General features: G+C 44.1%; 1 protein-coding gene across 3 annotated transcripts in view; it reads right to left on the bottom strand.

Annotated features, from left to right (window-relative positions):
- Positions 1-1,175: 1,175 nt before the first annotated feature.
- The window catches only part of LOC136625369 (uncharacterized), a 58,244-nt gene continuing 32,319 nt past the window's right edge, over positions 1,176-27,100 (bottom strand). Inside the window, exons 14-18 of one of the 3 annotated variants that reach the window (XM_066599499.1) lie at positions 25,454-25,543; positions 19,212-19,240; positions 17,406-17,494; positions 3,703-3,797; positions 1,176-1,480 (exon numbers count right to left, since the gene is read on the bottom strand). In XM_066599499.1, coding sequence (XP_066455596.1) covers positions 1,301-1,480; positions 3,703-3,797; positions 17,406-17,494; positions 19,212-19,240; positions 25,454-25,543 — 483 coding nt within the window. In that variant the 3' untranslated portion in view covers positions 1,176-1,300. The remainder of the gene's footprint in view (positions 1,481-3,702; positions 3,798-17,405; positions 17,495-19,211; positions 19,241-25,453; positions 25,544-27,100) is intronic. The other 2 variants (XR_010792539.1, XM_066599500.1) reach the window with 2 other exon arrangements.

The raw sequence follows: 27,100 nt of genomic DNA, 5'->3' as shown, positions 1-27,100 counted from the left end.
GTGCCTCTGCAGTCGTAAATGTGTTTCACCTTCTCTGTACTGAACCCCTAGGTACACTTCTGATTAGGAGGGGTGTCCACAAGCCTTTGGCCCTGAAGTGCTTGTTCAATTGGGGAAAAAAAGAACAGCGTTGGATAACATTTACTATATTTATAAAACTTTTACAGAAAGACACATAAATACAAGGTGGCAATTCATCAGCGCTCGTTTCACAAAAATAATGCAGGAGGAAGATAAAATCCTCAGCAGTTTTGCAGCTACTTTTGGTCCCAATATAAATATGCTGAAATACACATAAGTAGTGCAGTATAGTATACCACTGATCAAACAATAGCATTTTCAATTTCCCTTGAGAAACATAAAATTGTGTAAAAAGTTATAGGGGTTTTCTGGCGGCCCCTTTTTTTTTCTTTACAGGCTGTTATAGCTGTAAACTAACAGAGCTATATTATGTTCACCTGTTGCATGTCCCCACCGATCCGGTCCCTCTGGACTCTACATTCTTCTGAGGAGCAAGGTCACATTCCATCTAGGCAGTGCAGCCAGCCTAACTAGCCTCAACTGGCCAATGATTGACTGCGCTGAACAGCAGCCTAGACAGAATGTGACCACACTACCCAGAAGAATGCGGAGGCCGGAGGGGACCGGATCGGTGGGGACATGGAACAGGCGAGTATAGCTCTGTTTATTATTTTGCAGCTGTTGCAGCCTGTAAAGAAAAAATAAGTGCTGCTAAACAACCACCCCTTTAACTTTGTACACAGTTTTTAAAAAAAAAAATAAAGCTTGAAAAAATCAAAAGTTAAAAAAACAACCTATTTTTCCTACAACCTCCTTTTTTATGTAAAAAATACAATAGGTATTGCTGCATTCATAATGACCCAAGCTATAACAATACTATGTTATATATCCCACATAGTAGAGAACTGAAAGAAAATGCCAAAATTGCTGTTTTTTGTTCATCCGCTTTTCAAAACATGCAATAAAAAGTGCTACAAAAATTACATATACTCCAAAATGGTACCAGTGAAAACTTTAACTTATCCTGCAAAAGAAGAAAACAAAAACTTACGCATTTGTCTTGGCGGAAAACTAAAAATGTTATGGCTCTTGGAATGCCATGATGCGAAAAAGTGTATTAATTCTGCAAAAGTAGTAACACATAAAAAACAACATAAATTTTGTGTCACTTTAATCCTATTGACCCATAGAATAAAGGAACGTGTAACATTTATACCGTGCAGCGAATGCCATAAACCTTTTCATTTCAGATTGCTATTGGGTAATTGCCTGTAAGCCTCTACATGTTATAAGTAACATTCTCTAATAGGTTTTCAGCGCTTGCTCTCACTGCTGCCATATAACGTTCTTCTGACCGTCGTTTTATTGCTTCGGATAGCCTCTTGGATATTTCTGTTCTCTTGGGTTCTTCTATGTTGTCTAGTTCATTTAACTCCAGTTCATGACCCAATACTTCAATCTAAAAATAAAAACAACTGTTCATGATTTCCATACAAGGGTTTATATTAAGTTTGCTTTTTACTGACTCTTTATCATTGTCTTTTTTATATATCAGGTGAGTTGTAGTAAAGACAGAATTTATTACTAGAAGCAATAAACCAGCGTAATTAGAGGTTAAGAGCTGCCACCTTCCCTTTCCAGCACATTCCATCCATCAAACTTGGGGTGGGGAGAATTGTGTAGATTAGGGCCCATTTACACGGCCGTAGGCATTTTATGTGAGCCCGCAGGCTCCGTAAAAATGCCTGAATGGCAAAGGGCCCATCGCGTGTATGCCGAGGCTGCAATGCTGTGGGGCCTGGGGAGACATTCCCCCTCCCCTTCCCCTTGCCGGCTCACCTCCTTTTTCCTCCCCCATGGCCGTTTGCAATGGGTTGGAGGAGGTGTAAGGGGCGGAGCTAGGCTCCCACCCCCTTCCCGCTCCTTGTCTGCATCCAGCAATGGGAGGGGATGGAGCGGGTGGAGCTTAGCTAAACTGCTAAACTCCCTCCCACCTCCCTTCTCCAGCAGCTAGCATAGGCTCTCATTGGTATCTATGCAGCTGCCACCACTTGCGTTTACGCCGTCGAAATACGCCCATGTCCTCTGATGCATTGTAAGCCAATACATCGGAGGGGCAGCGTATATCGGCTGGGCATAAAAACCCGGCCAATATATGCCCATGTGAATAAGTCTGTACATTGTATTCTCTGCTCTAAGGCTGGATTCACAGACTCACTTGATCTGATGCTGTTTTTTTTTAACTAAAGCGAGATTCAAAGAGGAAGGAAAAGTTTAAGGAAAGGCTGATACTCCTGTCTTTTGTACCGGCTCATATTTGGCTCAAAAAAGTGCATTAAAAACTGCATATGTGATTTCTTTTTCTAGTAACTTATGCTACAACTGTTCTAAAATGTAACTATATGGAAGAAAGCTGGAGAAGATAATCAGCACTGCTAAGGACAAGCAGGGGGTCTGAGAGAGGACAAAGGATTAGAATGCTGAGCATCCCCTACCCCATCATTGAGCTCTTTTATTGGCTGCAGTCCCTGTGAGGTCCTGTAAACCAGGCGGGACTACAGCTGTAAGCAGAAATCGGATTAGGGACCAAGCACCAGTGCAGGACACAGCAGAAGCAGGGAGAGGTTATTAGTATGTCACCATTTGTTATTTTAATGCATGGGGAATGGGTTGTCCAGAGTTCTTACAACTTGGACAATGCCTTTAAGCTCAGGGTAACACTGAATTGCTGTCTTGTCTTCCTTGGACCACTCAGTAAATTAAAGAACTAACCACTAATTAAAAAATAAACAGCCAACTTCACCAAGGGGCAGAGCAAACTCAACTCTTCACATCTGAATAAGAACATTACAATATGCTGTGGAAAGCCAGATGCAGATTGGGTGAACTTTGACGGGAAAAGCAGATGGACTTTTGTTGGTCATAATCCTGCATCCTTCACCACCAGTTTGGGGGAGGAAGTACAAAAAGGTGGGCGTAAATATCGGTCAGCCAGGCACTTTTACGCCACAGAAATACGCCCATCTTAACTGATGCATTGTAAACCAATGCATCAGATGGGCAGTGAGAGTTTGGGGTGTATGGACTGTGTTGGGGTGGGATTTATGCTCATTCGGCAGTCTGAGTGGAAGGTGTGCGCAAGATTGAGATAAACCAACCCCTAATTGTTGCGGCATTTGTTATAAAAGTGGGTACATGATAATAACCTGGTTAGATGAATCCAGATTTCTGTTGTGCAATGCTAATGGAAGAGTCAGACTTTGCCACAAGCAGCATGAAATTAATGACCCTTCCTGTCGGCTGTTCATAGCATGTCTGCACCTCCATCTAATTTGCAGCAACTACAAGAAGCTCCCTGTCCACATGGGCCAATATTCTTGCAGACCGATTTCAACACCTAGTGGAATCTGTCGAATTGCTGTTGTTCTGAAGGCCAAAGGAAGCTTAACGTGCTACTAGATGTTTACATTGAATGTCCACTTTAGTGGAGATAAACTGTGCTTAATAATGAAAAAACTTCTTTATGGACAATGGATATGTGTCATGTATCTTATCATCTGCTAGAAAAAAATTACGGGAATGGTTTCATAGTATCTTTGCACGTTTTATTGTTAAATAACCCACTCGGCTTACATAACATCTACTGCAAGAGATCACCAATCAGATACGTAACCTACCTACCTCTGCATTTTTTACATCTTCACTGTAATTTTTAAGATACTGTCTTGTACTACTATTCAAAATATCCCATTCTTCAAGCATTTGACCAATAATCACTAGAAAGTAAGAAAACAGAAAAAAAAACCAATGTCATGAAATTAGTGGTTAAAAAGAAGCATCGGCCAGTGACTAGTTACGTTACAGCGCAAAACCAATTTTGTACATTTCAACATTATTTCTGGTTTCCTAGACTAGTCCGATAAAATTATACAATTTCTCAATATACACTCTTTGCAAAAAAAAAAAATCCATTCCCTAGCAGGAGTTGTTGAAATCAAATAAAACTTTGTAACGTTGATACAAGTAAGTGATTACAGTATCAGAGTAAAAAGATAAATTGTTGAACCCTTGAAGGGAGGCTTTAGTACCCTGTTGTACCGCCTCTAGCTTGGTTACAAGATGCATAGAGGCATACAGGTCCCATATGGTATCCTGTGGCATATTGATCCACATGTACTGTAACTGAGCCTCTAGTTTGTGCAAACTCATAGGCTGTTGATGTTGGCATCCCAGATGGTCCCATGTATGCTCTATTGGGGATAAACCTGGCGACCGGGCAGCCACAGAAGTGTGTCAATGTTATGGGGACATTCCTGTGAGTCCCTTGTGTTTTGTGCGGCCGAGCATTATCCTGCTGAATGCCTCTTGGAAGCCTCCATGAGAGGAACACATGTGGCTGCAGGATGTCCTGAACATATTGCTGAGCTGTCATTGTTCCTGGTACCACTAGTAGGGGTGACCGACTGTCATATGTGATGCCCCCTAGACCATCACACCAGCAGGGGGCAGTGTGCCACTTTACAACAAAGACAGGATTGAGGTGCTCGCCCATAGGTCTCTAGACATGAACCGTCCATCATCAGTGCCTAAACAAAATTTGGATTTATTGCTGAAGACAACCCAGTTCCACACCGTAGCAGTCTTGTTTCATCGTTCAGAAGCCCACTGCAAATGAGGCAATGGTGGGTGTCAAAGGCAGTACATGTAATGGGCGCCATGAAAAAAAATGTCCTTCAGCCAAGCGCCTGGAAATGGTTCCGACAGACACAGGACCTGTAATGATGGTGCCACCTGTCTCTAGATGGGAGACAACTAAACAGTTGGAGCTGCTCGTGCTTATTGGATGATGAGATGCTCATCACTACTGGTGGGCTGTCGAGGGTGTCCTGAGCCCAGTCGCCTTGTGTGCATGCCCTCATGCATCCACTGGTCCCTACACCTCCTTACAGTCTAGTCAGAACCGCCCCAGGTGGGGGGCAATTCGTTGATATGACCATTCAGCTTCCCGCATTCCAAAAATGCGCCTCTCCCAGACTCTTTAACTGGGTGAAATGTCTTTCATTGCATTGCAGAGGTGTCTAGTGGTCAACAAGCTCTACACAAGCGGAAAAAGAGGTCTCTACTCACAGTGAGCCTCTGAGAGTCTTTTTTAGGCCAAGAGTGGAATAACTTTTAGGGCCCCAGGTGGCAGGTGGTTCATCTAATCACACCACAACTCTCATCACTTGCCTGAGATGTAACTGCATGCTGAGTTTTGCAGCAAAATGACAAATCCTTCTAGGTGCTGGAATTTTTTGACAGAGTGTACATTATGTAATACTTCTTCATGAGTTTTAGGATCTCTGCTTGCTGTCACGCAATATAAAACCCTTGTTGATTTCCAGCGGATTAGAACATGGTCAGGGTATGTGATGGGTACATAGGCTTCTTTTAAAACAGCTCTGATAAGTGTAGTATAACGGTTTTAGATTCCTCTTTCATCTACTTGTAACCTATGAGATTTCTGAGAAAGTGTGTAAATTTTAATATGTGAATATTGGCTGTTAATATTGTGTTATTGCTCATGTGATAGTATTTCACAAATAGAAATACAATTAATTTGGAACGCATTTGGAAAAATCTTCAGACCCTTACATGTTGTGGCCTTGCGCAAAATAAAAAAATTCAAGTTTTTTCCCATCATTCTGCACTCGGTACCCCATAATGACAAAGAGGTAACAAAATATTGGAAATCTTTGTACATTTTTTAAAAATAAAAAACTAACATTTAGCATTGACATAAGTATTCAGACCCTTTGTTATGACACTTGAAATTCTCATCTTTGAGATGTTTCTACACTGTGATTGGAGTCACTTGTGGTAAATTCAGTTGATTGGACATAATTTTAAAATACAAACCTCTGTCTGTATAAGGTTTCACAACTCACAATGCATATCAGAGCCAAAGCCAAGCCATGAGGAGGAAAGAACTGCCTGTGGATCTGTGTGACAGGATTGTGTGCAGGCACAGATCTGAATAAAGCTACAAAAAAAACGGCACAAAAAATTCTTTAATTTATTCAATAATTTTTTAAAAGAAGAAGTTTGGAACAACCAGGTCTTCCTGAAGCTGGCTAACTGGCCAAACTAAGTAAGGGAGGAAGGGTCTTGGTGAGAGAGGTGACCAAGAACCCAATGGTCACTCTGGCTGAGGTCCTAAGATCCTGTGTGCAGATGGGAAAAACTTCCAGAAGGTCAACCATCACTGTAGCCTCCACCAATCTGGGATTTATGGCAGAGTGGTCAGAAAGAAGCCCCTCCTCAGTAAAAGATGCATGAAAGCCTGTCTGGAGTTTGACAAAAAGCACCTAAATGACTGATTGTGAGAAACAAGATTGAACTTTTTTGCCTCAATTCTAAACATTATATCTGGAGGAAACCACCAACTACTCATCACCTGCCCAATCCCATCCCTACAGTGAAACCTGGTGGTGGCAGCAGCATATTGTGGGGGTGGGGGTGTTTAGCGGCTGGGACAGGGAGACCGGTCAGGGTTGATGGAAAGCTGAAAGGACATTCTTAATAAAAACCTGCTCCAGAGCACAAGGGACCTCAGACTGGGCAGATGGTTCACCTTCCAACAAGACAATGACCCTAAGTACACAGCCAAGACAACACAGGAGGGGCTTAAGGACAACTCTGTGAATGTCCTTGAGTGGCTCAGCCAGAGCACTGACTTGAACATCTCTGGAGAAACCTGATAACGGCTGTCCACAGACGGCCCCCATCCAACCTGACAGAACTTGAGAGGATCTGCAGAGAAGAATGTCAGAGAATCCCCAAATCCAGATGTGCAAACCTTGTGGCATCATACCCGAGAAGACAGGAGACTATAATCGCTACCAAAGGTGCTTCAGCTAAGTACTGAGTACAGAGTGTGAATACTTATGTCAATGCAAAATGTTAGCTTTACATTTTTTAAAAATGTACAAAGATTTCTAATAGAGATGAGCGAATGTACTCATCCGAGCTTGATGCTCGTTCGAGTATTAGGGTGTTCGAGATGCTCGTTACTCGAGACGAGCACCACGCGATGTTCGAGTCACTTTCATTTTCTTCCCTGAGAAATGTGCGCGCTTTTCTGGCCAATAGAAGCACAGGGAAGGCATTACAACTTCCTCCTGTGACATTCCAGCCCTATACCACCCCCCTGCAGTGAGTGGCTGGGGAGATCAGATGACACCCGAGTATTAAAATCTGCCCCGCCCGCGGCTCGCCACAGATGCATGCTGACAGAGATCAGGGAAAGTGCTGTCTTGCTGTAGCTGCTATAGGGAGAGTGTTAGGTGTTATATTCGTCTTCAAGAACCCTAACGGTCCTTCTTAGGGCCACATCTGACCGTGTGCAGTACTGTTGAGGCTGCTTTTAGCAGTGTTGCACAACTTTTTTTTTTGTATATCGGGCGTGCAGACCATAGCGTCCTCAGTCTGCAGTCATTTTACAGAGTATAGGGGCAGTACTGGTGAGGCAGGGAAAGAGGTATACTGGCTATATAGGCAGTGGGCTTTTTCAAAAAAATTTGGGAAAAATACTATATTTGAGCTGCCTGTGACCGTCTTCAGTGTACTGCGTGTCTGCTGGGGGTAGTAGTCGCTAATTAATAGCCAGCTAAGCGTTACAGCAGGCTTGCGCATAATTGTTTCCTGGCTCTGCTGTGCCCGTTACATGACCGCCGTCATCCCGCCAGAGGGAAACAGTATACATAATATACGCTGCATACAGTGTCTGTCTGGTGTTTCACCTCACCATTTAAAAAAATAGAAGCAAAATACTTAAGGCCTACCACTGGCCTTTGGCCACTTGACTGGTTCTGCGCTGTGAATTCCAGTAGCTCAGTCATACGCACCTACGTCTCACTACAGGCTTGTGCATAATTGTTTCCTGGCTCTGCTGTGCGTTCCGTAAGCGAAGTCAGCCTCCAACCACAGGCCAATAAGCGGCACATTTAATTACAGCGTTCTGTTTCTGCTCTACTCGTAATACACCATGCTGAGGGGTAGGGGTAGACCTAGAGCACGTGGACAGGGGCGAGGACGCGGAGGCCCAAGTCAGGGTGTGGGCACAGGCCGAGCTCCTGGTCCAGGTGTATCGCAGCTGACTGCTGCGGGATTAGGAGAGAGGCAAGTTTCAGGGGTCCCCAGATTCATCTCACAATTAATGGGTTCACGCGGTAGACCTTTATTAGAAACTGAGCAGTGTGAGCAGGTCCTGTCGTGGATGGCAAAAAGTGCATCCAGCAATCTATTGACCACCCAGTCTTCTACGCCGTCCACAGCTGCAACTCTGAATCCTCTGGCTGCTGCTCCTCCTTCCTCCCAGCCTCCTCACTCCATGAAAATGACACATTCTGAGGAGCAGGCAGACTCCCAGGAACTGTTCTCGGGCCCCTGCCCAGATTGGGCAGCAATGGTTCCTCTCCCACCGGAGGAGTTTGTCGTGACCGATGCCCAACCTTTGGAAAGTTCCCGGGGTCCGGGGGATGAGGCTGGGGACTTCCGGCAACTGTCTCAAGAGCTTTCAGTGGGTGAGGAGGACGATGACGATGAGACACAGTTGTCTATCAGTGAGGTAGTAGTAAGGGCAGTAAGTCCGAGGGAGGAGCGCAGAGAGGATTTGGAGGAAGAGCAGCTGGACGATGAGGTGACTGACCCCACCTGGTTTGCTAAGCCTACTGAGGACAGGTCTTCAGAGGGGGAGGCAAGTGCAGCAGCAGGGCAGGTTGGAAGAGGCAGTGCGGTGGCCAGGGGTAGAGGCAGGGCCAGATCGAATAATTCACCAACTGTTTCCCAAAGCGCCCCCTCGCGCCATGCCACCCTGCAGAGGCCAAGGTGCTCAAAGGTGTGGCAGTTTTTCACTGAGAGTGCAGACGACCGACGAACTGTGGTGTGCAAGGTTTGTCGCACCAAGATCAGCCGGGGAGCCACCACCACCAGCATATGCAGGCATATGATGGCCAAGCACCCCACAAGGTGGGACGAAGGCCGTTCACCGTCTCCGGTTTGCACCACTGCCTCTCCCCCTGTGCCCCAACCTGCCACTGAGATCCAACCCCCCTCTCAGGACACAGGCACGACCGTCTCCCGGCCTGCACCCACACGCTCACCTCCGCTGTCCTCGGCCCCATCCACCAATGTCTCTCAGCGCAGCGTCCAGCCGTCGCTAGCGCAACTGTTTGAGCGCAAGCGCAAGTACGCCGCACGCTCAAGCGTTAAACGTGCACATAGCCAAATTGATCAGCCTGGAGATGCTGCCGTATAGGCTTGTGGAAACGGAGGCTTTCAAAAACATGATGGCGGCGGCGGCCCCGCGCTACTCGGTTCCCAGTCGCCACTACTTTTCCCGATGTGCCGTCCCAGCCCTGCACGACCACGTCTCCCACAACATTGTACGCGCCCTCACCAACGCGGTTACTGCCAAGGTCCACTTAACAACGGACACGTGGACAAGCACAGGCGGGCAGGGCCACTATATCTCCCTGACGGCACATTGGGTGAATTTAGTGGAGGCTGGGACCGAGTCAGAGCCTGGGACCGGTCACGTCCTACCCACCCCCAGAATTGCGGGCCCCAGCTCGGTGCTGGTATCTGCGGCGGTGTATGCTTCCTCCACTAAACCACCCTCCTCCTCCAACGCAACCTCTGTCTCGCAATCAAGATGTGTCAGAAGCAGCACGTCGCCAGCAGTCGGTGTTGCGCGGCAGCACAGCGGTGGGCAAGTGTCAGCAGGCCGTGCTGAAACTACTCAGCTTAGGAGAGAAGAGGCCCACGGCCCACGAACTGCTGCAGGGTCTGACAGAGCAGACCGACCGCTGGCTTTCGCCGCTGAGCCTCCAACCGGGCATGGTCGTGTGTGACAACGGCCGTAACCTGGTGGCGGCTCTGCAGCTTGGCAGCCTCACGCACGTGCCATGCCTTGCCCACGTCTTTAATTTGGTGGTTCAGTGGTTTCTGAAAAGCTACCCACGCTTGTCAGACCTGCTCGGAAAGGTGCGCCGACCTGTCTGTCACAAAGGCACTGACTGACTTGGGTAGGGGGCAGAGTGCTGATGGCTTTCCCCTTGCAGTGTGGATTGAGCTATGCTACACCTTGACAGAATGAATACTGTGTGGCACATGGATTCCCCATTGCTATGCCCCCGTTTGCAGCTCCTGATGGAGGTGGCACAGGATTGGAGTTCTCATTGCTTCTGTACAGCATTGTGGGCTATCGCCCCGCCCCTTTTAAAGAGGGTCGCTGCCTGGCCGTGCCAACCCTCTGCAGTGTGTGCCTGTGGTTCCTCCTCATGGCAGATGCACTTATAAATAGACATGAGGGTGGTGTGGCTATGAGGCCAGCGTGTGGCATGAGGGCAGCTGAAGGCTGCGCAGGGACACTTTGGTGTGCGCTGTGGACACTGGGTCGTGCGGGGGGGTTGGGCAGCATGTAACCCAAGAGAAGTGGCAGCGGAGTGTCATGCAGGCAGTGATTGTGCTTTGTTGGAGGTAGTGTGGTGCTTAGCTAAGGTATGCATTGCTAATGAGGGTTTTTCAGAAGTAAAAATTGTTGGGGGCGGGTCCCACTCTTGCCGCTATTGTGGCTTAATAGTGGGACCTGGGAACTTGAGATGTAGCCCAACATGTAGCCCCTCGCCTGCCCTATCCGTTTCTGTGTCGTTCCCATCACTTTCTTGAATTTCCCAGATTTTCACAAATGAAAACCTTAGCGAGCATCGGCGATATACAAAAATGCTCGAGTCGCCCATTGACTTCAATGGGGTTCGTTACGCGAAACGAACACTTGAGCATCACGGAAAGTTCGACTCGAGTAACGAGCACCCGAGCATTTTGGTGCTCGCTCATCTCTAGTTTCTAACCTTCTGTTTTCACTTTATCATTATGGGGTACTGAGTGCAGAATGATGGGGAGAAACTAGAATTTTTTAAAACTTGCACAACATAATAAAAGTGAAGGTCTGAAATCCACTCCAGCCTCGATTATTGCAACTCGTTGCTGATCGGCCTTCCCTGCTCCAGGCTCTACCCCCTCCAATCCATCCTGAATGCGGCAGCCAGGCTCATCTTCCTGTCCAGCCGCTACTCGGACGCCTCTGCCCTGTGCCAGTCACTGCACTGGCTGCCCGTTAAATACAGAATTCAATTTAAACTCACTACCTTCATCCACAAAGCCCTCCGCAGCGCCCCCCTATATTGCCTCCCTCATCTCAATCCATCACCCAGCCCTGGCTCTCCGCTCTGCTAACGAAACCAGACTGAGCGCCCCTTTAATTTGAACCTGCCTTACCCGCCTCCGAGACTTCTCCAGAGCCACACAAATCTTCTGGAATGCACTACCAAAGGCTACCTGGGCAATCCACGTCTCTCAAAACTTCAAGCGTATTCTAAAAACGTACCTCTTCAGGGAGGCATACTATATCCCCTTAACCAAACCCCTGTGTACGCCGCTGATAACATGCTCCCTGTTCTACTGACTGCAATCCCTGCTAGCCACCATCAACCGCTCCTGCAGTCATACCGATTCGGCCAGCACACGGCTGAACATCTGACTATTGTTTATGTGTATATCACCCCTCACTCTCCACCTCGCCATACCGTCCACATCTGCAGCCCCTTTACCTTCTGTATCACCCCATTACTTGTAGTATGTAAGCTCGTTGGAGCAGGACCCTCACCCCTACTGTTTCCATCAACTGATTACTATGTAACCGTGGTTCTGTAATTTTTGTACTTTTGTCTTTCTGTATCCCCCCTGTCTTTGTAAGCGCTGCGGAATATGTTGGCGCTATATAAATAAAGATTACTATTATTTATAATTTCCAAATGCATTGTATATAAGCACTGTTTCCTACAAAGACAACAACATCGCATTTTGCATCACAACTGTGCATAAACACATAGTATACCATGCAAGTATACTGCATAGTACATATCAAATGCAAACAATAAGGATAAAAGGACAGAACTGTGAAGAGTCTTTCTGCCGTATGTCATGTTTCCACAGAGTGGCACTGTTGTTAACTTTTTTCTCATATCTTGTTTCTGGTGAAGTTGTGTTCATCCTACCAGCTGCACTGATTCTTACTGAAACCTAAGGAGTAGAGGCGAGTTATTTCCTCCGTCTCCGAGGTCACCATAGAAATACCCTTCCCAGCATTTCTTTTTTTTTTCTTAGTAAATCACAGAAATTGGGATCAAATTACTGATCAATATTTCTGCAAAAAAGCGGCTATACTTAGTGATACTAGGTTAAAATGTACAACATCAATCAGATGTCAAGCAACCTTGCGTCATTTGTAGCTCTGTGATGTTGAGGGAAAATGGGGTGTCAATACTTTGTGTAGTATAATTAAAGCATGCAGGGTAGATCAATTTACTTATGTGTAGTGCCCTATGCTGGCTAGTAGCCTAAGGCCAGCTGCACACGAATGGGTCTGAACCCGCAGTGGAATCTGTCCCTGAGCAGAACCGCCGTCCGCGCATACCTGCCACTTTTCTTCTTTATCTGTACTGTGGATGGCTTTGGCAAGTCGCCGTTGGACATGTGCAGTATAGATTTTTTTTAAATGTTTTTTTTCCTGCGCCGTTGCTAGGTGATGACGCGGGTAACTGCGACCTATCCATAATGTCAATTGAGGATAGGCCGTGGGTCAGACGGCTTCCATTGACTTCCGTGGAAGCTGTCTGTGCAGAATTTGCACTAAAATAGAACATGCTGTAATTTCTCCTCCACTCGCGGAAATCGCAGTTGGTTTCCGCGAGTATGCAGGACGAAGCGCTTTTACATAGCATGTTACGAACGGAATTGGCTGTGCGGACGCCAACTGAGGATTCCACAATGCAAATCCATTTGTGTTCACCCGGACTATAACAGTTACCGGCATCCTACAGAAACCTATCTGCAAGTATAATACTAAGCAGCGATCCCCTCATGAATGGTAGTATCAGCATTTTACACTTGTTCTCAAAAACCTATACTACATGGCTTGCCTGCATCATGCTGAGAACAGGTATTCCAGCCTACCCATCTATAGTGAGGGCAACTTCACATGAGCGCGTTTTTGTGCGCGCTAAACACAGAGAATAAAACCCATTAATTTCAATGGGTTCATTCCTACAAGCGTGTTTTGATGGTCCGCCTCTATCTTGATGCGTTTTGAGCAGCGAAACTGCCATAGATGTCTATGCCATGTGCGCAAATACGCAAGGAGAAGGCTGAAACACTGAAAAAATTCAGAAAAAGAAAACGGACTTTACAGACTTAAATAGCCATTAAATTCTATGGAAAGGATGTGTCATGTGCAAAAATTACAGTAATATGCGCAGACACGTGTGACTATAGCCCTCTCCAAACCTCATTCATACAGAAATACGCTGTACTGCGGCAAGCATATTTGCGCAAATGCTGGTATGAAGCTGCCCTAAATATCAACTCTCTTTTCAGAGGAGCAGCAAATTGGGAAAGAAATGGTTCCAATTTACTTCACTATATATACATATATATTTTAGAAATGCAGTACATAGAATGGCCTGCAGAGGCTACTAGACAGGCATTCTGGCTGCAGAAACCAGAAGGTTAACAGTTTATCCACAATTTTAGATCAACCCATTGACAACACAAATACTCTTCCGTTAATTCCACTTCCTGTAACTACTCTGGTCCACACGTTGGTTACACACTATCACCTTGCCCCTCCTACTACTCCCACCAATAACTCTGCTTTGGCTTCTCTTTCCTACATATACACTTCTTCCACAGTTGCATCCGTTGCATTTGTAGGTTCAAGCGCAACCAGCCCTACACCTCAAGTTCTGAATATGAAGATTCCCACCTCCAAACCCCTCTTGTCATCTCCAGTAATATCTGTATTACCAAAGGAAAGCATACCATTATCCACCCAAATAGTTCACTCCAAAATGAATCAATACTACAAACCTTTGACATGTAGAAAAAAAAAACAAATGCAGAAGGAGGGTCAAATGAGGTGTGAAGCATCATAAAAAAGAGTTAAACATGCAGTTAGAAAAGAAAAATGGTGAATGGGAGTTACAGATAAGTGAGCTCAGGGAAAGTCTGGAAATGGAGAAATCTGCTTGCCGCAGGCAGAGAAGCGAGCAAAGGTTTTGAAAGACATACTGCACTTTAAGGAAGCCCTGCATGGGAGACTGGTGTCCCAGCTCCAGATGAGCTTAGATGAGGAAGCTGAAGTGTATGAAACCCAGATCCAGGAGCTTGAACAAAATCATGCTCTCATTGTGGGGGAACTGTCGAAGCAGTTAGAGCAAACTGAAAAGTTGAAAGAAACTTTGAGAAGTGAGTGTGTTGGGCTGACCCTGGAGGTTGAAGGTGCATTTGGAAGACAAGCGTGAGTCTGAATGTGAGAGAAAAGAAGTAGAGAGCTACAAATAAAAATTGCTGAATGTGTCAGAGTGCAGGCAGAGCTGTCTGAGAAGGTGAACAGACTGTAGGTGGAGTTGAAAGCTCAGATTGAAGAGTCCTAGAAGCTTGTGCAAGAAGAGACGCGCTAGAGGCTTGGCCTTAGTGCACATGGAAGAGAATGAAAGCTGAGAGAAAGGTGTTCCTCAGGCAGTTAGAGGAAGATGCAGAAACTAAGAGGAACCTGTCAAAGCAGATTTCAACACTCCAGGCTCAGGTCTCAGGTATGGGGAAGAAAATGGAGAAGAATACTGCATGCTTAGATTCTGTTGAAGGGCAGAAGAAAGAAATTCAAAGAGAGTTAGAAGCTACAAATCAACGGTATAAAGAAAAAGCAGCTGCGTATGATAAACTTAAGAAGTTTAAAACAAGTCTTCAATAGGAATTAGAAGATGTTACTGTGGAGATTGGTTATCAATGGCAGATTGTGTCCACACTGGAGAAGAAACATAAGTTGTGTGAACAGGAGGTTACTGAAAAGAAAATCAGGTCTGCGAGATATGCCAGTGAACATGAGCCGACTGAACAAAGGGCTCATGAGAAAGAGACTGAAGTGCTAACTTTGACACCCACTCTGAAAGGGATGTCAGAGGAAAAGGCACTGTTTCAAAAATTCACCAAGAATTCAAGCGCAAAGATGAAACTCGGGAAATTAAATAGTCTTGTTGTTGACAGGAAGGTTCAGAGACTAGAGAGATCTAGGGCCCAGTTCAGACAAATAAAAGAAAAGAAGATCCTGTTGAAGAATCTTAAAAATTAGATACAAATTGTGAAAGTCTTGAGGGAATAAATTGCCTCTGTAAACAAGAGTAAAGTCATTGAGAAAATAAGAGCTGAGCAACAGATGGAGGCTGAACGATCCTCTGAGGTAGAAGATACCAAAGTGGAGGAACATTAAGTCCAACAGAAAATAGGGGTATGGATGCTAGCTCTAAAGACCAACTCATTTGTGAACTGAAAGCTACCAAGGAAAAGTTAGGTTCAGACTTTATAAGTACTCAGAAAAGAGGAAAATGAAAGAAAAAGCAGTTAAAAAGAGAGACCCCAGAACCTGGAGTTTTGACCCCGGATAAGGCAAAAGTTGTGATAAGGCCTTTATAGGCGAGGAGGGGGGATATGTAGAAGTGCAGTACATAAAATGGCCCGCAGAGGCTGCTAGACAGGCATTCTGAATGCAGAAACCAGAGGGTTAACACTCTGGGTGTGGAAGGAGGTGGATAAAAGGATTAGTTCCCATCACACTCAGGGGAAGTTATGGCTCAGTGGAGCTAGAAGGGTTGATAGCCTGGAGTCCAGGATAGACCAGTGAGGTCTGCAGTGGACCAGTTCTGGGTACCGTCATGCTGTCTGTCAGACGAGAACGCCCTTTAGACACCCCGGGAGAGGTTAGTGATTGGGACCCTATGGGTTGTGTACCCTGAACATCGAATAAACCCCCTTGCCACAACACAGTGTGGTATACATATTAACTCACGTTTAATTTTCAAAAAATTGCTATTAAAATCATCATCATTCTTTTGAGTTATTCCAAGGAATCCCCAATGTGCTTTCCCACCCAAAATAAATTAGAGCTCGGGAGTATGTGGGTGACAGGGAAATTGGATTGGATAGGGTTAAGACTTTGTAAACCAAGAGACTGTAGCTTCTGGCCCGTATACTTTTGTATTGTGGCTTCTGTTCCTAACTGAACAGCCACAATGCTCTGCTGGCACCATGGCATGACAGATAACACCAGCACCTGTCGCACCTCAGCGACTTACAGTGGGGTTTGTCAGATTGCAACAAGGCACCAGTTATTATAAGAGGAAAAACAGCATTGCATTTTTGCCCATTACATATTTTAAATCAACACAGATGTGAGCAGAATCTAAATACAGTCTATCAAGCATAGTTAGGGCTCACTCACACAGGCGTATGCGTCCCGCGTATATTTGACGTGCATAACTTGAGGTGCTTTAACCCTTTCCAATCCACTTTGTATCCAGATTTTCCTAGGGGGCTTACTCGTTATACAACGTCGCTATATGCTGGCTAAAAAGCCAGTACTGCATGAGGTGACATATTGGATAGGCTCCGACAGCAGAGAGGCTGGCAATATACAGTAAGAGAACCCCGACGGACATCTTCCAACATCGGAGCTGTACAGCCTTAAATCATAATGTCTTCACAGGTCAGACAGTGGATTGGAAAGGGTTAAAAGCCATTGATTTATTTCTATTGGGCTGCTCACATCTGCGCTTTTTCATGCACGCATAACGCACATGAAAAAAATGCAGTTTGTCCTATTTTGGTGCATCTGAGTAATATGCACCAATATAGGCTATGGAGATTTAATATATGCAGCATATATACATGTACATGTGTATTTGTTGTCTGTTGTGTATTTTACGTGCATGACAAATCCGAATGTACTATGCGGGACACATACGCCCATGTGAGTGAGACCTTAGAAGTTCTCCCACTGTGACTGCCTGCCAGGAAAAACAGAGAGGTTGATGGGAGGATCCTTTGTGTGATCAGGGGTTACAGAAATTAATCTCATGCGAAATTACATAAAATATCAGATAGTTAATTCCTGTCTGAGAAATCGAAGACGAGCTGTCTGGAATGGAAACATTTGAACTTACAAGACAAAGATTACACAGTTACCACTTATCAGGATTCAGTAGCACAATTCCCATTTTTGGCTGATTGTATGTAATCTCAGAATAATGGATTCTGCATTTCTTCTGTTATTACTATAGGGACCATTAAACCGTACTCGCGTCTGCAGACTCCATCATCTTCTGAAACACGTCGCATATAACCGTATGTGCCGTCTTTCCATTTACTTCTTTAATAGTGTTGTCTGGAGATGCAAAACAAACAGTCTTCACAACCATTCCATGTATTTGATAAGGGTGGCATTTACTAACCAGGTTGCCTTTCTGTGGTTGCCGGACGGCTATCAGTTGTCCTACATTGGGTGGGGGTCGAATTGATGGAGGGCGGTGGAGCCATAACACTGCAACATTACAAAGCGCATAGGTTTTCTGTTAGGCATGTTAGTTTTATCTACTGAGGTTGTCCATTTATGGGCTGTGAACTGACAATGTTCTAATAAATGGTGATATTGTGCTGCATAGTCACTGACTGACTCTAAGTGAATGAGGATTAGTTAAAGAGTAGCTATAATTTAGTTTAAACTTTTTATATGTTAAGGAGACATTTCAAAATGTTTTGATCAGTGGGGGTTTGGGTGCTGAAAACCCTACTAAAATGAAGGGGCAGAAATGCCCGGTGTTGTGCCCGTTGCGATCATTACTCTTCAGCCGAAGACTCATAAAAGCTTATAGCCATCTCCTATAGATTTCTAGGAGCCTGTCTCCAGCTCCCAAGAACAGCCAAAGAGTAACAAACGCAACTAAACGGGCACAACACTTGGGTGAGTATTTCTGCCCTTCCATTTTAGAGATCAATGGGGGTCTTCCACTGATCAAAACTTTTGACATGTCTCCTAGAGATTTCAAAAGTTTTACAGAAGTGTAGTTACTTTTTTAAAGGCAAAGTCAAGTAAGCTTTGTTAATCTTCTCAATATGTTCTAGGTTTATAAATATAGAACCACAATTCCTAGTAGGTTATCAGAAGGGAAAACTAAAGTCTTGCAATTTGAAGCAGGCTATTGACAGGCAACCTTTATTTGCACATCATTGACGGATCCAGCTAATGGCCCATTTAGACACAATGATTATCGCTCAAAATTTGCTCAAAAGCCGTCTTTTGAGCGATAATCGTTGTGCGTAAATGTGCCCATCTTTCACTCTTCTGCCGAATAATGAATTTCAGTTTGGAATGAAATCCATCGTTTGACAGAACAGCTGATAAGACGGACCGCACGCTGTGTTCTGCCCAGGGAGCGCTGATAACATTGTCTCAGCTGTCAGCCAGGGGGCAGAACAAAGAGAATTTATTCTGAGAACAGTGGGTGGTCTGTTCTTTGAATACAGCTCACACGCTACTAATTGGTACTAATAGGCATTAGCACCAAGTAGTAGTTTATGCAAAATGATAGCTCAAAACTCATCTTTTGAGCGATCACCTTTGTGTGTAAATGCACCTTAAGGGCTCAGTCACAGGGGCGCTGATCCGCCCGTGTTTCTGCAGGATAAGACCGCTGCACTGCAGGTGCGGACGACTCTCCGCACCGGCTGGAAGAAAGAACACATGGCCGGCAATGGAGCCGGTCATGCAGAGAGTTGTCCACACGCGGTGTGGCCGTCTTATTGTGCAGAAACACGGCCGGATCGGTGCCCATGTGACTGAGCCCTTAGTTTGGTGAGATCTGCAGAACACCTAATGACTACAGTGGTAGCCCATACACCTTCCATAGCTGTTGGATAGCTACTTCTCCTGACTCCTTCATACACATGGACGCTCAGTTTTTCAGAGTGTTCAAAGGAGTGCTATCTGGCAAACTATTTTTTTTAAAATCTCTCCATACAGAACTAATGGAAACTTAATTCTAATTCCCTATTGTATGTATCACTTCATATTTTAAGTACATGTTTTGCTACTTTTACTATTGTGCACAAATAGTTTTTTTTTTGTGCTGGATATTTTATAGTGAATACATTTTGTTACATTTTCCGTTTTCTTATCATTGCTGCTTATTGGGCTGTGATGAACTCAGGAAAACGAATGTGAGAGAGGATTAAAAATGACAGGTTGCATTTATCATTACCTCTCTACAGAATCGCCACCAAAAGATGCCTAAAATACAAAAAAATAATTTCTATCACTTTACATTATACATTCATATCACAACTTTGTAAGACTGATTTGACACCATTTACAACACTAATTAACACCATTCTGTATGCTGTCAGCAGGTTTGCTGTTAAATCACTCCTATAGATAAAGAAAGCATTTCCTATTATAGCACTGTATTATCCTTCAATCTGGCTCCAAGTATAAGAAAATAAAGGACGAAGACATAACCCGCAGAAAAAGAAGCCAAATATGCATTACCTGATACTGCACATCCCCCATCTGGCTATCTGCATCCTACTAGGGGATATGGTGATTGGGCCTGCCTTGCAGTATCAGGTGATGCACATTTGGCTTCTTTTTCTGTGCATTTTTTCTCTCACCTCTGTGATTTTATTTAGCTTTTTGTGAGATAGCGTAGGTTCTGACGAACACGTAGTGGCCTTGCCACGGCCTGTCAGCTTACGTGTTTTGGCCAAAATGCAAACTAACACCCACATTTATCAGTGCTTTTTTTGCATGCAATGGGCTATAGATGCTAGTAGAGCCCAGAATGTCCTGCCAGTGTGGCGCGCTGTGGTGATACAGGGCAATCCACTGCTTTGCCAGTAGGGGTTGTGTTCCTGTATAGTGTGGCACACTTATCTATGGCTGGCATCCTTGGTATCAGTTCACATGTGCAGACTATGTTGTCTGCAGTCACCCCTTCCCCAATCTTGGGTTGAGCTGAGTGGCTGCATATTAGTCTGCACTGAACATTTACCTTATATTACAATCTGGCTGTCTGCAGATGCGGATTGGGCCTGCACTATCAGGTGATGCATATTTGGCTTCTTTTTCTGTGAGTTATAACTTTAAAGCTAGATTCAAATGCATGCCTGATATGTATCCAACTGTATATCTCTACAACTACATACAAGAGGTGGACAAAAATATAGAAACACCATATGAAATGCATGGAATTTAATCATTAGCACTGAGCTATCCTTTTGATCCCTATTTGGCTGAGAGCTTTTCCAACAAATTTGTGTTTACTGCACCTCTTGCCCTGCTCTGGGTGGTTTTGGGAAGCAGCTGAGTGGCACAAACCCCTGACCAATGAAACCTTGTTGCTCGGGTAGATTGTGAGTTCTGCACGGCAACATCTGTGTCATATTACCTCCACTTAAGTAAGTCATATTTCAATAAGACATGTAAAGACCGATCTTAAGTGTTTCCATATTTTTGTCCACCTCCTGTATGTGTGCCATGTAGTTGTACAGTTGTATTGAAAAACATAGTTAACTGCACTTTTTAATAGACTTAAAATGCAATACTGACATCATGTATACTGACCTAACGTATGGCAAAATGACATTCTTTTGGCATGCTGTGCTCATAGACTTTCATTAGCCAATTAGATGTATGCATCAGAATGATTTAGCATGAATCTACCCTTAGACTTGTATGATGATTTTTGCTGAACTTTCAATTGCTAATTAAAGGGCTTGTCTGAGTTTTCTTTAAAAATTCCTGCACTTCGTGGCCAAAGATAATAAAAGTCAATATACTGAGCACTCTTGGCTTTCCGCACGTCCAGGTCCGCAGCTCCGTTCTGGCTGCCAGGTCTGTGTTAACAGGCTGCAGCCAGCCTGTATACAGAGTTTAAGTGCTGAGGTCAAAGATTGGCTGAAGTAGCCTGTAAAAACACAGACCTAGCGTCCAGAATAGAGCAGTGGTGCTGGACATGCAGGGAGCCAGGAGAGATGCGTACATTCATTGCATAATGAAAAAAGTTTGGTACCGTGTTAGCCAGTAGAGCAAAATGTGATATGAGAAATCTTTAGCACAGATAACACTGCTAGCCTGGTGACCCCCCCCCCCCCCCAACACTAATTCAGGAACCATAAAACTTTCACTCCCTTATCAGTGACTGTTTAAAGATGTTTGTATTTATGTGGTACTATTCCTTTAAGTGCAAATTAATCACATCCATGTCTGTGCCTTGCCATGAGTATGTGTGTATAAATATGCATGCCTCTTCGAATCTATTTCATTTAAGCCTAAAGCAGAACCCTGCGTTGGTTCGGAAATTCGAACTAACATCATGGATTTTTGTTAGCCACTAAAAGGTATCATATCTACAAGATTACTTGGTTTCTCTTTTTGGGAACAATCACACTTTATTATTTTTGGTCATGGAGAGCAGGGATGAAAAAAAAACCAACAACTTTGAAAACCCCTTTAACCCCTTAGTGACGGCACTATCGTAAAACTACGTTCTGCTGTTGCAGGACGTGTATGGAGGGAGGTAGCGCCGCTATCTCCGTCCATACAGCGCGGGCGTTAGCTGTTTATTACAGCTGACACCCGCGGGCAATAGCTATTAACCCTTTAAATGCCGCTGTCAATTCTGACAGCGGCATTTAAATCCCCCGAACGCTGTTTGGGGGTCCCGCACGGCCCCCCGCGGAGAGATCGGGGGAGCCATGCAGGTGTCATGGCAGCCGGGGGCCTAATGAATGGCCCCAGGGCTGCCTTAGCAGACTGCCTATGAAGCCATCCACACAGGGTGGCTTGATAGACTGCCTGTAAAAAAGCAGTATGACGTAATGCTATAGCATTAAAGCAGGAGCGATCAAAGCATTGCATGACTTCAAAGTAAAGTAAGAAAAAAGATCAATAAAGTTTTTTAAATTGTAAAAAAAAAAAGTTGTAAAAGTTTAAATCACCCCCTTTTGCCATATCAATTATTAAAAAATGTAAATCATAAAGTAAAAATAGGTATTTGGTATCGCCGCGTCCATAAAAGTCTGATCTATGAAAGTAGTGCATTATTTTTCCTGCACGGTGAACGTCGTCCGAAAAAAAAAATAAAGAACGCCAGAATTACACTTTTTTAGTTACCCTGTCTTCCAGAAAAAATGCAATGAAAAGCGATCAAAAAGTTGTATGTATTCCAAATTGATACTATCGGAAACTACAGGACATCGCACAAAAATTGAGCCCTTGCACAACTACATCGACAAAAAATTAAAAAAGTTATTGCGCGCACAAAATGACTGCAGAAAATAATTGAAAAAAATTAAATATCTTAAAAAAAAATACAAGTACTACAGCAAAAAAAAAAAACTATATAAGTTTGGTATCGTAGTAATCATACTGACCCATAGAATAAAAATATCAGGTCGTTTTTGTTGCAGTTTGTGCGCCGTAGAAACAGGACGCACCGAAAGATGGTGGAATGTCGTTTTTATTTCCATTTCTCTCCGCTAAGAATTTTTTAAAAGTTTTTCAGTAAATTATATGGTACAATAAATAGTGCCTTTGAAAAATACAACTTGTCCCGCAAAAAACAAGCCCTCATACAGCGACGTCGATGAATAAGTAAAGGAGCTACGATTTTTTAAAAGGGAGTAGGAAAAAACAAAAATGGAAAAAAGCAAAAAGGGGTTAACGGGATTTTGTCATGTAGATGTATTTTAATTAACAAGTTTATCCATAATACGGAGCAGCATCATAATCTACATTACATTGCACAATACAGTAACATAGAGTGAATGAAGAAGGTGCAGGTCATCTAATAGTTTAAATTGACCTTGATTCTTTAGGATTCTTTTAGACGAGCTGATTCTCATTTAAATGAGTGTGTGAAGTCACCACTAGCTCGTTCGCCCCCGTGCAGCCTGTTTAGACTGGCAAATGCATCATTGGCTCGTTCAAATGAGAATCATCCAGAATCGTTAAGTCCTTGAATAAGGGACTGAGCGATTGCTGTTTAAACTGAGCGATAAGCGAATAAGCCAACAATGGCTTTTACGCCTTCATTAAATAAACAGAGAACGAGAAGCAAACAATTCTCATTGGCTCGTGTTTAGACCGACCGATTTGTTCATTTTGGCTCATTTGAACAATTTGTTGAATTCTCGTTCTGTCTAGAAGCACCCTTAGACTTTGTGATTATTGCTATGCTTCAACCACTCTATGTTGATCATTTACACCTTGAGATTATCATTGTAATCCAATATTCTTGAACACGCTGTTATGTCTAAATGGATTAGTTCCAATTAGAAATCTACTTAAACGAGCAACAATCAGATCTTCTGGAAAGCATACTGCCAGGTAGGGAAACGTCTTATATGTCTAGAGACAAATCTGAAGTCTTCGGTGGTGTGGGTCTGGACCCTATAACCACACTGTTCTTTAGCCCGGAGCTTCTAATCCCATCATAGAAGACTTCTGGAAGTTTTCTAGAACTGGAGGTACATGTTAATACTTTTTTCATCTTTAGTGATTAAAGGAGATGTCCCGCGCCGAAACGGGTTTTTTTTTTTTTAAACCCCCCCCCCGTTCGGCGCGAGACAACCCCGATGCAGGGGTTAAAAAAACCACCCGCACAGCGCTTACCTGAATCCCGGCGGTCCGGTGACTTCAATACTTACCGCTGAAGATGGCCGCCGGGATCCTCCGTCTTCGTGGACCGCAGCTCTTCTGTGCGGTCCACTGCCGATTCCAGCCTCCTGATTGGCTGGAATCGGCACGTGACGGGGCGGAGCTACACGGAGCCGCTCTCTGGCACGAGCGGCTCCATAGAAGACTGCTGAAGACCCGGACTGTGCAAGCGCGGCTAATTTGGCCATCGGAGGCCAAAAATTGGTCGGCTCCATGGGAACGAGGACGCTAGCAACGGAGCAGGTAAGTAAAAAACTTTTTATAACTTCTGTATGGCTCATAATTAATGCACAATGTACATTACAAAGTGCATTATTATGGCCATACAGAAGTGTATAGACCCACTTGCTGCCTCGGGACAACCCCTTTAATGCAGACCACATGGAGTCCCATGCCGCTCAACATACACACCATAGAGCCATATGGGACTCAGTGACCCACAGTATAATGGCCCATACATATGGCATTGGATGTGGCATGCAACAGTTTTTTTTTCTTTGGAACCTTACAGAAAAATAGGACTGTATGACTTTGTATGAACTCGGAGACATACAAAGGTACAGTGAAGCCCCCATTACTTCGTATATTGGGGATAGGGTATAGCTTTACCTTATAAATGGTTTGGGTTCGCCTGAGCTAGGCGTGGGTCATGTAGGAGTAGAGTTTTCAAGTTTTGCTTAGCGGATGGAACCCCATAAATTTCTCTTGCTGTTTTATTACAGCCTAACCAAAACGGAGCTGTAATATGGCCATATACGCACTGCGTTAGTTTCACAAATGTGTGCATGTATGCCCCTTTCATCCCAACAATGCAAAATGTTGAAGTGTTTGTTAGATCAGAGCACATCTTAGAAGTTTTAAAGTTACCACAACGTTTTCTTCGGAATTGACAGATAAGAATGACCAGTCTGTGTTTTACAATCCATTGTGTTTGGAATAGCGAACGAATACTGTATTGGAATTAAACTTTTTATATGGCAGAGATTGGTCTAATAATGAATGAGCAACAGGATAAGGATTCAGATTGGATAAGGTACAAGTATACTACCTGGTCATCACTTCAATGGGTTGTCCAGCTGAAATCTATTGGTGACCTATCTTCAGGATAGTCATTAGTAGTAGATCGTTAGGGGTCAATACTTGGGACCCCCATGATCAGCTGTTTGTCGGGTTGGCACGCCTATGCACTGTGCTGATTTCAGCAGGAAGCACACAGTCCTATCAGTGACCAGACTTGGTATTCAGCAGTGGCAAGACTTGGTAAGTTGAAATGAATGGAAACTTGGCCTGCAAAACCAAGCCTGACCACTGCAGGAAGAACAGAGTTGTCTGCGACCTGCAGAAATCAGCTCAGCGCATGAGCGTTGCAGCCCGGTGAACAGCTAATTAGCGGGTGTCCTGAGTAAAGGACCACCGCTGATCAACTACTGATGACCTGTTGTGAGGATAGGCCATAAAAAGTTTACAACTGGACAAGCCCTTTAAATAAAAAGTGTTGCGACAGACAGGATTTTGCCAACAGCTTGATAAGGTCAATGGGGGCAGGGGATTTTGGGAATACATTGTCTGTTATATTGGACTATGTACAGGATAGTATAATGCTGTACTGTACAGTATGTCCAGCCTGCATTTGTTGTGCAATGGACCCTATCCATGAGCTTGCAACTTAGACATTACCTACATCTTGTAATAACAGAAACACTGCGGCAAAATAAGGCAGAAAATCTTCTTTTCTGTTTCATTAAATTTAGAGTAGTGGAAAATGAGATAAATATTGATCTTTACCCTCCTTTGCTGTAGCCGCCTGATCTCTCCTTGTAATTCATTTATTTGCTGCGCCGCCCTTTTCTCTATTTCGTAGCTGTGCTGTTGTTCCTGGTTTAAAACATAACAAATAACTGATGCAAATGATTCATGTATAATGTTCTCTTATGATACAATAGCTTATAGGACAATTAGAATATTTTCCCATTACACATATAACATAAATATGTAACCATATATCATATGTGTATTGATCATTGCTTAAGCACAAATTCATGCAGCTCATATACTGATAACTAGAAAATACATAATACCATGGTGGCCACACAGCTCTACTACATGCATGTCACACACACAGCTCTGCTACATGCACATCACACAGCACTGCTACATGTACATCACATACAGCTCTGCTTCATACATTCTTCATACAATAGGGATCAAAAGCAGCACAGCAGAGTCCTGCATACATTGATCACCCCCTGGTCATGTGTTCCCAGACTCCTCCCACACAAGTGACTGATCACATGACGATAACATCATCACAGGTTCTGTAAGCACATGGCTGCTGTAGGTGTTCATTAGTATTCCATCCCCTATAAACCTCCACGGCCTCAGTTGCTATGGAATATGAACAAACACCTAGCCTGACAGTAGCTGTGTGCTTACTGAACCTGTGATGACGTCACCATCATGTGATCAGGGGCAGAGCATGTACCTCACTCGGGATGAAGAACCTGTGATGACGTCACCATCATGGGATTAGGGGCAAATCATGTCACTCACTCAGGATGAAGGAGCTGTGATGATGCCACCGTCATGTGATCAGAGGCGGAGAGTGTAACTCACTCATGTACAGACGGATGAACAGGTGGTCTTTATTATTTTGATTAGGATGTGGTCATGCCATGTTAAGGTACCTTTTCATAAGGCAATTATTACTCGAATAATCACTGGAAACAGCAATTTGGGCTATAGCTATACCATATACACACCGGACCCAACAGGGCACTGAAAGAGATATTGCTCACTTGGTGGATTTGCATGGTTTTTAGTTCACCTAAAAACCAAGTGACTAGTGGCCCATGTAAACAGGAGTCGTTCTTTTAACAACAACTACCTGTTTGAAGTGAATGGAGGTGGGCGGACTGAAGGCGCACTTCGCCTTTAATCTCTGAACAACTATTGTGCCTGGCTGTTGCCTTATGTAGAGGTATGTTTGGTTATAAAGTGACCACTTGCACTGCCTCTTGCATTAAATAGCCCCTGTAGATATCTAGCAATTTAGCTCATAATTAGATTAGTGCAATCAACTGTCTATTCTTTTGTCATATTGAGCTACAAAGAGGAAAGTTATAATATTATAAAACCAACTTTTTATATTCTCACAATATGTAATAATGGGACAATCCATACAAACCCTGTGTAGCCAGCTTGTGCAAGTGACCCTCCATCATGGACAAACCAAGATAGTCACACCAATTCACTGAGTACATGATGCACACTGTACTTTGGTAGTGCATCAGTATTCTAAGATATTGCATGCTACTTTGATTGGCATTCCGCTCATGTGAGAATTGCTGGCCAATTAGAGCAGAATGTAGTGTCTTAGACTACAATCTATCTTGGTTTGTCCAGGACCCAGGGGCATAACTATAGGGGATACAG

Source organism: Eleutherodactylus coqui, chromosome 4 (assembly GCF_035609145.1).
Source record: "Eleutherodactylus coqui strain aEleCoq1 chromosome 4, aEleCoq1.hap1, whole genome shotgun sequence".
Classification (NCBI taxonomy): Eukaryota; Metazoa; Chordata; class Amphibia; order Anura; family Eleutherodactylidae; genus Eleutherodactylus; species Eleutherodactylus coqui.
This window is presented reverse-complemented; position numbering and strand designations above follow the sequence as displayed.